At 35.3% G+C, this 16,138-nt stretch overlaps 2 protein-coding genes and 1 pseudogene across 3 annotated transcripts; 2 read left to right on the top strand and 1 right to left on the bottom strand.

Moving 5' to 3' along the window:
- Nucleotides 1–155: 155 nt before the first annotated feature.
- Nucleotides 156–2,207, top strand: LOC106388234 (pre-rRNA-processing protein TSR2 homolog). The gene is made up of 3 exons (XM_013828265.3): nt 156–612; nt 1,829–1,917; nt 1,995–2,207. The coding sequence occupies exons 1-3, from the start codon at nt 375–377 to the stop codon at nt 2,040–2,042; spliced, it is 375 nt and encodes a 124-aa protein (XP_013683719.1). The 5' UTR covers nt 156–374; the 3' UTR covers nt 2,043–2,207.
- A 6,534-nt stretch (nt 2,208–8,741) lies between these two features.
- LOC125587712 lies at nt 8,742–11,152 on the top strand. Of its 2 annotated transcripts, none has more exons than XM_048758730.1 (3): nt 8,742–8,964; nt 9,048–9,705; nt 9,773–11,152. In XM_048758730.1, the coding sequence occupies exons 2-3, from the start codon at nt 9,636–9,638 to the stop codon at nt 10,954–10,956; spliced, it is 1,254 nt and encodes a 417-aa protein (XP_048614687.1). In that variant the 5' UTR covers nt 8,742–8,964; nt 9,048–9,635; the 3' UTR covers nt 10,957–11,152. The 2 variants fall into 2 exon arrangements, with proteins under 2 accessions (XP_048614687.1, XP_048614688.1); XM_048758731.1 differs by having other exon boundaries at nt 8,743–8,964; nt 9,056–9,705.
- Nucleotides 11,153–11,691: 539 nt separating this feature from the next.
- Nucleotides 11,692–12,736, bottom strand: LOC106388229 (annotated as a pseudogene).
- Nucleotides 12,737–16,138: the final 3,402 nt, after the last annotated feature.

Here is a 16,138-nt window from a genome sequence, read left to right as displayed (position 1 = left end):
TTAACAAGTGTGTCGTTCCAAGAACGGACACGTTCTCCCATTGAAGACAAGATCACAACAAGAAAAGGTTGAAACAGAAGTCAACCAATATGTCTGAAGTCAAAAAACAAATATTTGTCGGTTTGGCAAACTCAAACAACTCTCCCTAGGCCATAGCTTGTCGTATCTCTCTCCTTTTTTGGTCTTTTCCATTTCAGGAAAACATCTATACAACAACACAACGTTTCATTAGACTTTTCAATTTTCTTCTCTTTGTGTTCCCCCATAAGCAAAATCTTCCGGCATCTGTTCTCCGCTAAACACGGAGCAACAAGGCGGAAGAACCTTTTGTCTTTGGCCAGGAAAGAGACCCTTTCGGTTCTCCGGCCAGAGATATGGGAGCCGGTAGTAAAACGGTCAACGCTCACGTGCTCTCGGCCACGTGTCATCACAAGCACGTGCGTCCTATGGCCTGCGACGAGGACTCTGATCTCCGGAGAGGCATCGGCGAGCTTCTTTCCCGGTGGGGCGGGCTTCAGATGGCCGTGAAGAATAAGTGGGGAGGCCATGATTCTCTCGAGAAATCTCAAGAGCTTGTTCACGATCTTTTTCATCTCTTGTCTCAGCCAAATGGTTCGTTTTTGCTTTTTCCTTCTTTCGATTGTTCTTCAAATGTTCGAGATATATTGATAGAAGTTATGATTATAAGTAGGATGTCAACTGGGCGGCCCAACAGCCAGATGGGTGTGTCCAGTTGGGCATATATTTTTCTTGATCCAAAACACTCACGCTCATATTTAGGCCACATTCAATAACAGTCAAACCCAACTTCACCTGTAATCCAGCTGGACGGTCCAAATCCGCCCAATTATAAGTAAATCTGTTTAAGCTCAATCTAAGTACAATTTTAATGTCGTTGAAAAATTATGAATACAAATGTGATGTAAAATAAATTCAATAGACTTTAATTTTTGATAACTGTGTTTTATGTAAAAAAATAATTATAACTCTCTGTTTTATATAAAAAAAATTATAACTCTGTTTTATATAAGGAAAATACCCTAGGATAGCAATAAAAATTTTTTTGTAACAAATATATACTTTAAGGATCAAAATGACCAAAATGTTTCATTAAAGAGGTAAATATACACTTATACCTCTAGGGTTAACTAATCTAAACCTTACGGTTTAGAATTAAGGGGTAGTGATTTGGGATTTAGATTTAAAATTTTATAAAATAAAAATAAATATTTAAAATTTGAAAATAAAAATTTTTAAAATAGTTTCAAAAAGTATTTTCGAATTACAAAAAGAAAATTTGAAAAAAATAAAAAAAAAAAAATTCGAAATTTTTTTTTAAGAAAAGGTTTTTATAAAAAAGTTCGAATTTGAAAACATATAATCTAAAACTATTAAAAAATTAATTTTTTTAATTTTTAATTATTTCTAATTTTTTTTATATATCTAGAGTATTAGGGTCCTTTTGCCTATTAAATGAAACATTTTGGTCATTTTCCTCCTTGTGATCTATTTTTATGATCAAAACTTGAAAATAGTCTATTTAGGAGAATTGTCCTTTATATAATGGAGAAATCTGGTTCAGGCCGGAGAAATCAAGTCACAAAATCGCGAATGAATTGTATAACTGATTTTTCAATTTTCCCCCAATATTAAAAAACCTATTTTTTTAAGTAATGGGTTAACCCACTATGCAATTGGATTAGCCCAACTTGGTGTTCAGCCCAACTGGACCATGAAATACATGGACATACCCATTACCTGCCCAACACAGTCTGGACTGGGTCACACCCATGGCACCCAACCAATTGACAACCCTAATTATAAGCAGTGATAACGGTGGATGAAATAGAGAGTTTTCTACATGAGAGCTTGCTTCTTTCTTTCAACACAGAGATGGAAGATGGCAGCATTGAAGAGGTCTCTATTTTCATTAGTTTTATTTTAAATGTAACTATTTACTTGTAAATTTAATTTGTGATCGTCTGATTGGTTAGGTAGCTGAACAATTGCTGATACTTCATGGTTTGCATGGGAGTCATTAAGCCAAAGATATCTACGGTTTGAATGGATTAATTAGTTTTGGTGGACTATTTGATTGTCCTTTTTGTCTAATGTAAGATACAAATATGAAAATTTGGCGGATGAATCCAAGTTTATGTTTACTTGAAATGTAAGCATTCGTAATTCTGATAAACAGTTTCGCCTTATGTATGAGTCTTACTGTGATTCTTTGTATTTCATTCATCTTATAAGGTATAAAATGGTTTGATTATCCTTTCACTACAAGAAAACATAGAGTATTCAAACAAAACATGCCAGCTCACTATTGTTAATGTAAAAGAACTCTGCAACAAAAGGTCCAAACAACAACACCTACCTGTCTCTGCCGACATTTAGGTGTGACAGACTTGTGATTCTGAGTCATTCTTTTTTTCTTCTTACCCTTAAATACATGTTCAGAATAATACAAAATCAAGGTTCCAAACAGTTATAAAATATCCTCGATACTTAAACACCCAACTCCTATCAAATATAAGATATCGTTGATCTCCTCTCATTAATCTTCATAGGGCCTGTTGTCGAAATCTTGTCTGTCTTCAGTTATGTCAGGGCAATACCTTTGAGAAACAATCTCAACTTGTTCTGCAAATGTTTTGGTTCCAGGTAAACCGATATGACGCACCATCTGGTTCCACCGACTCCTACAAGCATCTCCATCTCGATTGTCCAGAAGATCATCCCAATCCACGTCGTCGACACAAGCAGCATCCAGATTCGTAAGCTCGTCCAAGAGCATATAGTCATCAACATTAGCCCATATCCCCTTTGCCACCATTGGTGATGTCAACTGATCATACCATTTACGGCAGCAGGTGGTGTTCTCCCTTGTTCCGAGCTGGTTGCTTATGGACATCCAAGGGATGTTATCTCGGAGCATCCCATGTTGTGAGCGCTTCTTTTGGAATGCTTTCATTCTAAGGTCTTTGTTAACAAGATCAAACAAGTTTTGATACTCCTCTCTCGACCAACGTCCATTTTTCTTTGACGCGAATTTCATTCTCCTCCAAGCGTCCCTCACATATCTCATGTTTTTACCCATCACATCAGCAAGAGTTTTCCAATGGTTCCCGTGTTTCTTTTGATGCTTTTTGACGAGTTCAAAATCCTCTTTAATCCATATCCCCTTTGATCCTTGTTCAAATAAACTATGATCACGACATTACACAGCGCAATATGGCCTCCAAGGCAAACAATGTGTGATTTCTTTCCAACAGCCTTTAATTTGTGGGTGTGATCTGCAGTTCATAACCATGTTAACCCCTTGGTCTCCTAAAACATGGGCTTCTACGTATCCTAATACAGATTTCTTGATTAGCTCGTCTTCTTCCTTTGTAAACCGTTTGCCCCTCACCAGCTCAACTTGGTTACCTTTTTCCTTCTCCTTTCCATATGGTGTGGCGTCATTGTTGTTTTCTGCAGCCTCTGAATCCACTCTTTGATTCTCCTTTGCATCTTTCATTCTTTCCTTGTTGTTTCCTGCAGCTTCTGGATCTACATTTGGCTTCTTCTTCCTTTTCTTCTTTTCAGAGCTCAAGTTGTTATCTTTAAGCTCTGGAACCACAATTGGTTTCTTCTTCTTCTTCTTCTTGGACTTTTCTTCAGCTCCTAAATCAACAACATGCTTTCTCTTTCCCGTTTCAATCTTAGCAAGTGCATTTTCAGCACCACCAGATTGAGTCCTGCGATTTGTTTCCACCACTTTCGGAAATGACATTTTCGCCCAATTTCTCTCCTTCACGCGCAGCTATCTCCCCCAGCAAACGCATCCCTATTTCTTCGGCTCTTCTTCATAGATATTCATTCAACCCTAATCTGGGCGTAAATGGCTTCCCCCAAAACAATTTAATTGGGTTTTCATTTTCTCTCAAATCCAAAACGTATGAAAAGACATGAAGGGGTTTAATGAATCAGAGAAATTACATTCCACCCAGATATAGTTGGACTATCCACCCTTACCCATTAAAATATGGATCTTCTCTTTTTTTTGTCATTTTTCTCTTTCTTTCTCGTTCACAAAATTCAGTCTTTTTCTCTCCTGTCCCTCAATTACACGAGCGAAAAGAGCAATTCATGAGCATGGATTCTCCTAATACTAAATCAGTATGCATCATTCCTAGTACAGAGTTAAGGCAGGTTTAAATGTTTTAAAAGACCATCCAAACTGGAACAGTTAAACTTTCCGGAAGAGAAGTGGCTGGTGGACTCTAAAAAAGAAATAAGCATCAAACAAATCATCCACATGCATTCCATATGACATGTTGAAGAACTCAAGTACACGTTGATTGATCATCCAGAATGTGGAATATGTAAGACATTCACCTAGTATGCAGCTGATTCACTTGAATTTTTTAGAACAGAAGAGTCCTCAGATAAGGGATCGGAAGAAAGCGCAAGAGATGGGTCTCTCAGCTGATTCTCACCAGAAAGAAGCTCAGCGGTGGATCACCGATGGTGGTAAGAAGGGATAATGAAATTAGGTTTGTATTAGCTAGAGTTGTGTTTGTGTATGAATAACAACTCTCTTTTTTCATCATGATTTTTACGTTATTTTTCTATAACATTATAGCCATTGAAGGTGTTTGAATATACTTATTCTAAGAGCATCTCCAAAAGACACTCTATAACTTCAAATATGAAGTTTTTTGCTCTCCAGAAAGGAACTTCAAAACTTCAAATTTGAAGTTTTGAAGAGTGAAACTCTATATTTGAAGTTTTATATTTTAATTTGCATTTTCGTCCATACAATCACACATCATCTTTATGATTCATAAATATTTTCTTGTTTATTGTTTTAATCCTTAAAAAGTTATATCTCATATATATTTTTATTTTTGTTTACAAATTTTAAATTTTACATATAAAATTGAATATAACTTTAAAATAAGATTTAAAATATTTTAAATTAGATTTAGACAACAATAATATACAAAAGAAACTTAACAAAAAAGATTTTTTTACATGAAGACATAACTATTACAAAAATTTAAATATTACAACAGCACTAATAGTCAGGTAAGTTTGATCCGAAACCTTCAAATTTTCAAATATTGTCCAATTTTGTTTGTTATACTGAAGATAGTTGTTGTTGTTGTTTTTGATGTCTTTTTTGTACAATTCTTTATTGTTCATATCGAGTATATTCACGAGTATTAATATCATCAAAAAGAAATTAGTCTTTTAGCAATATTTTATGTTTCTCTTTTACTTTCTTGTTCCGATCTTATGTATTTACAAGTATCAATATCACCCGATTTCAACAACTTTTAGCTCGGAATCTACAAAGTAAAAATGAGGAGAGCCATTTTTACTTCGAAATGCATTAATAGATCATATACGCATTACGAAAATCATTTTATGGAATAATATGGTATTTTGTTTGAAGTTTAATATTAATTAAGTTATTTTTATTTAAAATTTTATAGAATATTTTATTTATTAATATTATTGTAATATGTTTATATATGTGTTAGTTATTTACAAAAGTTTTATGAATTCAAATTAGTTATAGCAAATATAAGGTCCATATTATAAAATACAAATAGTTTTGAAGTTGAGTTTGAAGTTTTGATTTTGGAGAAGAACACCTTTAAACTTCAAATATAGAGTTTCGGAAACTTCAAAATAGAGTTCATTTTTGGAGATGCTCTGAATATACATAAATCTCTACTATATAAAAGGAACTAAATTGAAGCAATTCTAGGTGTGCCACATAGGACAAAATATTCATAACCAATCATTTGTCCATGTCATCAAGGATGTTAAGCTGTTGGGCCACGAATATGTGCTACGTAATAGGCCCATTAATTTTAATGACCAGTTTATTTTACTTTCCTCTTCATCTAACTTAAGTTGTCACGACATCTAGAGACCCTCCAAAACTCATCGTCTTCCCATCTCCTCTGTATAACGCCTGCGACGGCAACAATGATGAATCAAAGCTATCCTCCAGATAAATCGGAGTGTAACTCTCCACATCCCTCCTTTTACTCAATTATATCTATACCTCTTGAAGATCCCTTAATTAATCACTTAAATGAAATGCAACTCATCTCTCTCCTTTCCCTATTGAGACTATATATATATCCCAACCCAACAATCTCTTCCTCAGCAAACGCATCCCAGCACTATGGCAAATCAAACGGCAGTCGCCACCGTCCAATACATGCCATTCTCCACTTTTGTTTCAGCAGGACCAAGAGATTCCAAGTTGATGTTTAGGCTAATCCATTTTTGGGAAGCTTGCAATAATTCCAAATGAGGCATCCTTATCGGAACCAAGTACGTGACAGTCGATTTCTTTAGTGATCATCATCCACATCGGCTCTCTCATGTTCCCTTTTCCCACAACATTCTAAGAGTTCCCAGCTGGCGAGTTCTACCGAAAACTCAGTGAAACGTGTAGTAGGTACTTACTTATATTTTTTCTCCATTTAAATCATGATTAACTCTACGTTCAGATTCTCATTTCTTAAATAGATAAAGACACCTACTTAAGCTTGATTTAAAGATAGATGGAGTCTCTAAAACTGATAGGAAGCAAAGGTTCGTAAGTTTCTAATCTTCTTATGACATCTATGTTTTGCTGTTGCTTAGGATGATTATTTCTCAAAAAGACATGATTGCTTACCACGAACATGTCGGAGAAGCCTCAAATTCACATCCGCCTATGCTCGATGCAGTGACAAATGAGTTCTGGGAACATAAAATTGTGAGGAAGAGCAATGGAGCGGATATCTACAGACTACAGAGGAACGTTAAGAAACGGGACAGATTAGGTATATATAAAGATGGTTTCGAAAAAGAAAAGGCGTGTGTTTTTAAGCTAAGTCACAAGAATTTGGTAAGATTTTTAGCGGTAACTTGATCGCTTTGGTCGCAGAATCGACCAGTGGAGAAAATATTAGAGACTTACGCTCAATTCTTCATTGGCTTCGTCATGGAGAAGAAGATTAGGAGTGGTTATAGGAGTTGTAGAAGGTTTGTTTTATCTATTCAAACAATGGCCTGAGATTATATTTGATCTGAATGCAAGTAGTGTTTTGTTATCGATGATGATCAAGAATCATTGATTTCTCAATTCAAGATTGGAGATGAAACCTACTCATCAAGTAATGGATCTTTCTTCGAAAATATAAAATACAAAAATTTCAAGTTACGTGTGTTTTTGTTTGTGTTATCATCTACAGATATATTTAACTTTGGATTGTTTATCTTGGAAAGGATTACAAATCTAAAACCTGGTGAGGAACAAGAAGATCCAGAAAGGAGGTATGTTGAGTAAATAAGAGTTTATGGTCGGATAACTTAAAGAGAGAGTGGTTGATGAGAATATGAAAATTGAAGAGAGAACGTTGGGGGGAATTAAGCAAGTAATTACACTTGGACTTATGTTCACTGACAAATCTCCGTCAAAGCAAATCAAGTTTCTACGCATATTTATGACATGGTGTTTCTTCGTATGAGTCTAGCTCAAGGCATCAATCAGATATGTAATTAGGTTGTGTGTATTGAAGAATTGAAGCTTTACTATTTTGTTTTGATTTTAATAGATAAGATAGTTATGTTACGATTTCAAGACATATTTTGTATACAACCAATAAAATTGCACCTTACTTTTTAGGTAAGATTTGCACGTACACAAATAAACATATTCATTTTCAGTCCAATGTAATCTCTTTTATATAATTAATAGGTAAAACCATATGTGGATATGTAAAGGGTTCTAACGAGGCATCTAATGAAACTAAGGTTATAGGAAAACATGGATGAGCTGACATGATGAAGAGTTTTGCTCAAGCTTGCGGGATCAAAACTTTTTCTAAAAAACACACGTACGTATTATTTGTATAACTAGGTACTGAAAATATGAAAAAAATGTCAGTATACAAAAACAAATGCTGTAAAATTTTGAGATAAAATTTTTTTATATTAATATGCCTATGATCAATAAACAAAATTTTCAATAAAAAAATAATATAATTTGTACGTATACGAGAGAAAACAACAAAACATACATTTAATCGTTAAAAGTCATGAATTTGAATAGTATTGTTTTAACATGAAAACTCAAATATTAGAACAACACAACATATATACACTCACCAAATATAATACTATACATTAATATGAACTGAAAACCAATCAAACAAATCTGTTAACTATGAGCAATAAATCAATCTATTTAATATTGTCAAAAAATCACAAATAAAATGTACCAATTCTTAACCATATTTGTGATTTTTGGTATAAAATAATGTAAATTAAACTTTAAATATTTTTGAAAAGGAATCTAGTCTATATAAAAAAGAACAAAATACTCTCTCTGGCCAACTAATAATTCTTATAAATTTTGGAAATTAATCTGAAACTAATAGAACGTCTTGTATTTTTGGATGATACCTATAGCATTTATCATCATCTGACGGGACCAGAAAATGGCCTATTTTTAGTTTTTTTTTTCCTTCAAAGAAATGGCATATTAATTAACCCATAATGATCCATATTCATATAACTCATCTATTTACACACCCATTCAGCAAAAAATGGCTTCGTTTATTTATTTTTAATAAAGCTATAAAGTTTTCTTCGTTGTATCTTTTTTCTAAAAAAAAGAAAAAATACTTGGCACTAGAAACTGTACAAACAAAAGACTTAAACCTGACCAAAGAAACTGGGTGCAATACCATAGTTGACATCAAAGGCAAAGATTTTTTTTTCAATTTCGAGAAAAGGACAGAACCCACATCAATGGCATAATTGTCAATTCTCTTTGATTATTAGTTGCAGTTCAGCTTGAAGACTAAACGTCTAAACCACATCTCTCCTCTCCATGGTGAACAGATAAATCAGAGGAAACGGAGACAGAGAGGACCGAGATAAGCTTTAGATCTGCCTCCAAAAAACGTTCGTTCTTCACAATATCACACAAACAAGTATATAACTTTTATTTCCGAATTATGCTTAACTGGATTCTCTTGTGCATGAAGGAAATTAGGGTTTAGAGTGGTGGGAATGTCTGCTCCGTTTTTGTAACAACCCGCCCCGTGGGACCCAGGCTGACAGCGCTGCAGCGCACCGACCCCAACCCCTCCATTATGGGAACTACCTGCCCCATAATTAGGTTGTTGGTAAGATTCGAACCCCCGACCTCACCCTTTAACAGCCTTCCCACAAGACAAGCTGTCACCAATTGATCTGCAGTTGCCACTCAGCAAGAGAAGGACGACTTCTGGAGCAACGGTTTCAACAGAGAAGAGCCAGAGTCCTTTCAAGCCAAAGAAAATGGAAAGAGAAGCGTAGACCACAACAGCTCCTTCACTCATGGGGAAACCGATCTCAACCAACTCCCAGCTATCGCACAGTTTTCAACTGGTCAAGGTCTGCCTTACGCCCCTGTTGATTGGCCCAGCCCCGGTGATGTTTGGACTTGGAGAGTTGGTAGGAGAGTGACTGCTACTGGGTTTCATCAAGACAGGTTCTTGATTCTCCCTCAGAGGCTTCAACAGAAGAATGTGCCAAAGTCTTTCGCAAGCAAACCCACTCTCGCTCGTTACATCCAAACGAATTTCCCTGGTATGGATGCTGATGCTTTCTTTGCATCATTTAGCTGGAAGATCCCTGCTCTCTTCCAGCCTGCCAACAAAGGTAAGATACTGATGTTCTTGATCAGCATATAAAGTTCATGTTTGTAACAACTTTTCTTCTGTTGTAGTTGATGCTGCGTCTCTTTTCGAGGAGACACCGAAGGAAGTACAGACTGAAGCTACTGCTCCAAATGATGAGAATGCTAAAGAAGGAAACTCCAGGTACAGCCAGAGGAAGAGGAATCCAATGCCTACGTATGACCACCCTGTGGAAGAACCTAAACCTAAAGCAACTCCACGAGGTAGTGGCAACAAGAAGAAGAAAGGAGCCACAACTCCCGCCACTGGAACTCAATCCTCCACCAAACCAAAACCATCTCGTCAATCCGGAAGACGCTCTTCTAACCACCAGAACGGTGGCGCTGTGGACTTAAACAACCTCAACAAGGAAGGTGAACCAAACACTAGCGGCAGGAGAAAGAAACGCAGAGCTAACTTTGAGGAAGAAGAAGATGTTTCTATCCCTCACATCTACGTCTCTCCTATGAACGGTGTCCTCGCTGTCTCACACGAGCCTATCGATGTGGACCCTATAGAGTTCGACAGCTACCTAAACTCTCTTGAGAACCTTCTTCATGAGAGTCAAGAAGATGCTGCGAGAGAGTCTTCCTCTGTTCTCGTCACTGCAAGCTCTCCAATGAGAGACTACGAATGGGCTGAAGCTAGAATGAAGATCTCCTCTCTCCTTGAGAAAGACCTCCCCACTCTGTTCGTCTCCAAGGACGCTGCAGAGATAGCAGCGTTAGCAACTAAATTGAGGAAAGATCCGAACCTCTCCGCTGAAGAGATAGTGAGGTTGAAGCTTATAGAAGAGATTCCAACGTTCAGTGAAGTCTTCCAGGAGAACAAGAGTGTGATTGAAGAAGCAGACTGGTTCTTCTCTGCGCTTGAGCTCAACAAAGCTAAAGTAGCGTCGCTTAAATACGAGTACAGCGATCTGAGGCACAAACTAGGGAGTATACAGGTGGAAGTAGATGAGAACTCTGAGGCGATTCGCCAGATTGATGACCAGATCGGTCAGCTTCAAGCTAGGCGGAATGAGCTGAAGAGGTACGTAGGGAGCAAGGAGAAGGAGAAGGTTGATCTTAGCTATGGGCAGAAGATGGTGGCGAACTCGATACCTAAAGTGGTGCAGGAAGTTCAGTCAGCTAACTCGAAGAAGCATGAATGGGAATGTAAGAAGGATAATGCGCTTAAGTGTGAAGAAGAGATCCTCTCTAAGTTCACTCCTCTTAAAGGCTTCTTCCTCTGATGAAATCAGATCTGGCCTCAAGTGTGGCCTTTTGACTATCTTACCTTTAAGCCTGTCTTGTTGTATTATTATATAGCGGTTTTTTCTATTTGTGGGGTTTAATCCTGAACCTGTTTTAGGCTTGGAGTTTTAGTCTTATGTTGAATGTACTGTGGAAAGAGCTATTTGGGCCGCTTAAGCGCCTGCCTGCCCTTTAGTGCTTGGAATGGCTTGGTGCAGCTATCCTGTGTTAGGGAAGAGAGCTTGCTGCTTTATACAACAAGACGGAGTGTGGTATGGAGTATGACTAAAATTGAGCCCAAGAATTCTCAGTGGAGCAAGCTCCTGACACTGGATTTGGGACCAGAGTCGCCATTTTAGTTTTTAGATAAGTTTTCTTTACTAACTAGTCGGAGAAAGTCGCCATGTTTTTGAAAAAGATTGCAATGATGATGGTGAAACGTTGAGCAAATTTTTTAACATTATTGGACGGGCTGGAGACGTTAGACAAGTGGACGTCGGAGAAACTCTTTGCCGAAGGCTTGTGTGCTCTTACGTCCCAAGTCGGGTGCAAATCAAATGCAAGAGGCAGAATGTATTATACACAATGCACCAATAATACCTTTTTGTCCATTGAATGACACAAAACGTTTCAAAACGTTTCTGGTTTTACAGAGTATCTTCCTTCACTGACAATATTGAACTTCTCTTCAAGTTGGAGGTTACATTGCACAGAATGATGAGAGTGATCAACCAAAGTCTCAACCTGTCTTTTTATTTTTATTTCAACTAAATTGCCAACAAAAAAGAAGGCTAACAACAATATATGAAAGAAACGAGGAAGATTAGATGTTTTGTTCTTCTGCTCTCACGTTTCTTGAAAATCAGAACTAACAAACATTCAAAAGCAAATCTTTTTAAAGACGCCATCATTACACAACCAAACTGTATTTTTTTCCAAAGCATTACTGAACAAGAACAAGCCTCCCACTTCCCATACCTTGTCCAAAACCACCATCTTCCTCCTCTGGAACCATCTTCGGCACCTAACAATCAAAACCCCATCAATACAAACCACCGTAACAAGCTCAGGCCTTGTAGTCTCCGGAAGCCTAAAACGCCACATGTCGACCTCCAACGACAACCCCAAAGACAACCCATTTGTCCTCACAACGATCTTGGTTATACCCGGATGGATATCCACCACGTAAGCCCTCATCTCTCCGCCGTTGCAGACACCCTCCGTCTCCGCCACGAATCTGAAACAATCGGTTCTCTCTTCCACCGCAACGTCTGCTTCGGACCTTAAAGGAAGCTCAAGAACGCGGTTGAAGATATGCGGTAAGCGACGCAGATTCTTTCCGGGTTCTCGGGTCGGGTTACGACGATGGTGATGGTGGTGGATCAAGCTGTTGTTGTTATTAAGGTTTCTGGGGATTGGGTGGACTCTCATGGCTTCCGAGTCGGGTTTCTCGATTGTTAGAATGATGAGAAGCGATAGGATCAGACTCGGGAATAGAAAATGTGATCGATTCGAAGGAATCAAAACCATAAAAGAAGAGATTACGAAACCAAGATGAATTAAAGGTTCGGTTTTTATAATCAGAATCTTTGTTTATTTCATTGAAAGAAAGATCGAATCTTTGCGATTGAATGATACAGATTTTAATTAGAAAGTGGAGAAGAGGAGAGAAGGAAACCTGTAAGATACAGAGAAAAGATTGCGTCTTTCTCTCTCTTTTTTATGAATAGGCGGTAGCTAGAAAGGAGGATCTGAAATGAGATAAGGGAGTTCCTTTATTTACTGAACTACCCTTGTTTTAACTGTATAAATATTAATAACAAAGTTTGATTATGCGGTTCATTTTTATTACGCTATAAAAAAGGTTTTGAAACATTTTTGTGATATTTACTTTTAATAAGAAACTGTTTAGTAACATATAATTTTCATTTATAAAAGTTTAGATAAACTAATTTTTCCAATTAATTTTTTTTCAATCAAATTATAAAATTTTGTATATTTTGACAAATTAAATATAGAAATTCCAAAGCCTAAAACATCAAATCTAACCAAATATTATCCTTCTGTTGTTTAAAAAAATGGTTGTAAATTATGAAATGTATAATGATTAGTAAGAAATTAAACGTAAATATTGTTGATATGATCTATTGTGTTAATGGTTTTTTATGTAGTTATGTAATTGAAATGGTTTTTTATTGGGGAAATTTGATGTTTAGTCACCATTTTCAAAAATACATTTTCACTAAATGGCAAAATACTCTATTGTTTTTTTTATATATAAAATAAATAAATATTTAAATAAATAAAACATAAGTTTTTTATTTTTTTTCGAATTATACTATTTTGAAATTCAAATCCTAAACCCTAAAACTCAACTCTAAACCGTAAACCATCAATCCTAAACCCTATATTTTTTTTTGAAATACGAACCGTAAACCCTAAACCATCAATTCTAAACTCAATATATTTTTTATAAATACGAACCCTAAACCCTGAAACATCAACTCTAAACCCTAAACCCCGAAACATCAACTCTAAACCCTAAACTCTAAACCTTCAAATCTAAACCCTAAAACATAAATTCTAAACCCTAAACGTAAACCCTAAACCCTATATTTTTCTGAAATTTGAAACCTAAACCCTAAAACCCTAAACCTTCAAATCTAAACCCTAAAACGTCAACTCTAAACCCTAAACGTAAACCCTAAACCCCTAAACCTTCAAATCTAAACCCTAAAACATCAACTCTAGGGTTTTAAGGTTTAGGGTTTAGAGTTGAAGGTTTAGGGTTTTAGGGTAGGTTTACGTTTAGGGTTTAGAGTTGATGTTTTAGGGTTTAGGGTTTAGAGTTTATTTTTTAGGGTTTAGTGTTGATAGTTTAGGGTTTAGTGTTGATGGTTTAGGGTTTAGGATTGAAGTTTAGGGTTTAGAGTTGATGTTTTAGGGTTTAGAGTTGAAGGTTGATGTTTCGGGGTTTAGGGTTTAGAGTTGATGTTTCAGGGTTTAGGGTTGATGTTTTAAGTTTAGATATAGGGTTTAGGGTTTACATTTGATGTTTTAGGGTTTAGATTTGAAGGTTTAGGGTTTAGAGTTTAGAGTTGATGTTTCGGGTTTAGTGTTTAGAGTTGATGTTTCATGGTTTAGGGTTTAGAGTTGATGATTTACGTTTTAGAGTTGATGTTTTAAGTTTAGATTAGTTAACCTTATGTTTTTTTTGTTAAAGTTAATTAAAGGGTTATAAATGTCTTTTACCCTTCATTAAAGATGATGGTAAAAGTGGTTAGTGTAAACATAAAAAATGGTACTTTGAAAATGATATTTTTTGGCAATTTCTTTTTTTTATTGGACAGAGCAATTACTACTTCCTCTATTTCATATTAAGTGTAATTTTAGCATTTTTTTCTTGTTACAAAAAGAGTGTCGTTTTAGAATTTCAATTCAACTTTCGGCTTAAAATTAATTACAAATGCATTGATTTTATAAATCATTTTATTTATCTCAAATACTGTTGGTTGAATATGTGTAATTAATAAAAAAATTAATTAATTTCAATCATTTTATTAATCTGTGTGAAAAATGTCAAAGTGAAACGGAAGAAGTATGTTATTTGATAATGAAATAAATATTTCAATATTAAAATTCATTAAATATGGCTAAATATTTGAACTTTAAGGTTACAACTACACATTGATTGTATAGTATAGGTGAATTTCGAGGAGCCAAGTGATTTAGGTTCAAAACAACCCCATGATACTAAATATGTGTGGCTATGTGAATATAAAAACACGTTTTTGACCCTATTTGAATACCTAGAGACATGGTTCATCCGTGGATAGCACTGGATAGTTAATTTGAACCCTTTAATAGGTATGAGATACATTGTAAATCAATAAATCAACCTTTTGTTACTGTTAATATATGAGCTAACATAAAGTTCTCATTCTTGTATTATGTTTCAAATATCCCGGTTTAATTAGATGGTCTTTGAGACCCGTGAAGGTTTATAATTAGTTTAGAAATTGATAACAAACCCACGTTTAATATAAACTAGGAGAATTGCCCCCGCGCAAACGCGGAGTTGTGGACATAGTTCTTGTTTCATCTCAATATTTGTTAGGGTTATTTTAGGTGTGAATTTTGCGTTTTGGGTTAATCATTGTTTTTCAAGTTTTTTATTGTTATAGGGTTAGAGTTTTGATGATGAACTGTGTATGCACTGTTCTCCACTCAAAGACTAAACTGTGTTAGTAATGTGATTAATATAGTTCGTGGTGTTGCTTGATGTGTCACTGAGACTTATTGTTTGTTTGTCTTTTTAATTTGTTACTGAGATTACATAAATTATATTAAGGTTGTTGACAGTACTTTTTGTTTCTGAATATTTTTTTCTCCAGTTTAGTTGTGTAAGTTGTGTGTATTAAGTAATATTTTTTTTATTCTTATTATGTTGGTTATATGTTTTTATTTTATTTTTAAACTTGTTGCTTTTACCGGACCATTAAAACAAATACATGAAGACTTGTAGAAATACCTATAAAATGAGTGACAATTAGTATTTGGGTCTTAAAGCGAATATATGTATTTCTCATAAGAAGACAATATCATTGGCCTGTTGACATTAAACATGTAAGCTATTTTCATAAGACAAGAGGAGTGAGCAGGTGGAGATGTTGTTGCCGCCTTTGTATCTGTTGGGATTGACTCTTGTATCTTCTGGTGTGTCTGTGTTTGTTTTTCTTTTATTTGATGTGTAATATGTAAACAAAAATCATTGTTAGTTGTATTTATCACAGTTTGTAACTTACTATGTTTTTTTGTTTAGGTAATTTCACTGATCTTGGTTGTCGTCTTCGTCTTCTTCGTAAGCATCTGTGAAAGTAAGTTTGTAAATTGTTAAATAGCTGGCCCTGTAGTTTGTATTTGTTTAGCTGGTTCAATGTATGTGTCGTTGAGTTTTAGTTGAATTGATTGGTTTGTTATATTTGTTTTGAAGTTTATTTGTAAGATTAGACAAAAAGAGATGTGGTCATTAATGATTCGTCTTTTTTGGGATTCTAGTTTTTGGTGTTTTGATTGTTTGGGTTATTGTGATTTCTTTTAAGCTGTAAAATAAAGATTTGTGTAAAATTAGATTGATAAGTAAGGGAGATAAATATACGACCACAAATCTTGGGTAGGAAA

The sequence above is a fragment of the Brassica napus genome, chromosome C5, assembly GCF_020379485.1.
Source record: "Brassica napus cultivar Da-Ae chromosome C5, Da-Ae, whole genome shotgun sequence".
Taxonomy (NCBI): domain Eukaryota; kingdom Viridiplantae; phylum Streptophyta; class Magnoliopsida; order Brassicales; family Brassicaceae; genus Brassica; species Brassica napus.
Note: the sequence above shows the minus strand (reverse complement) of the source record. Positions and strands in the feature narration are given on the sequence as shown.

What these genes read in the sequence shown, in the direction of transcription:
- LOC106388234 (XM_013828265.3), top strand. Translation starts at nt 375, where the DNA reads ATGGGAGCCGGTAGTAAAACGGTCAACGCTCACGTGCTCTCGGCCACG. An exon ending in TCTCTTGTCTCAGCCAAATG is followed by an intron (nt 613 to 1,828) that starts GTTCGTTTTTGC and finishes AATTATAAGCAG; the next exon opens with TGATAACGGTGGATGAAATA. An exon ending in AAGATGGCAGCATTGAAGAG is followed by an intron (nt 1,918 to 1,994) that starts GTCTCTATTTTC and finishes CTGATTGGTTAG; the next exon opens with GTAGCTGAACAATTGCTGAT.
- LOC125587712 (XM_048758730.1), top strand. Translation starts at nt 9,636, where the DNA reads ATGGATGCTGATGCTTTCTTTGCATCATTTAGCTGGAAGATCCCTGCT. An exon ending in CTTCCAGCCTGCCAACAAAG is followed by an intron (nt 9,706 to 9,772) that starts GTAAGATACTGA and finishes CTTCTGTTGTAG; the next exon opens with TTGATGCTGCGTCTCTTTTC.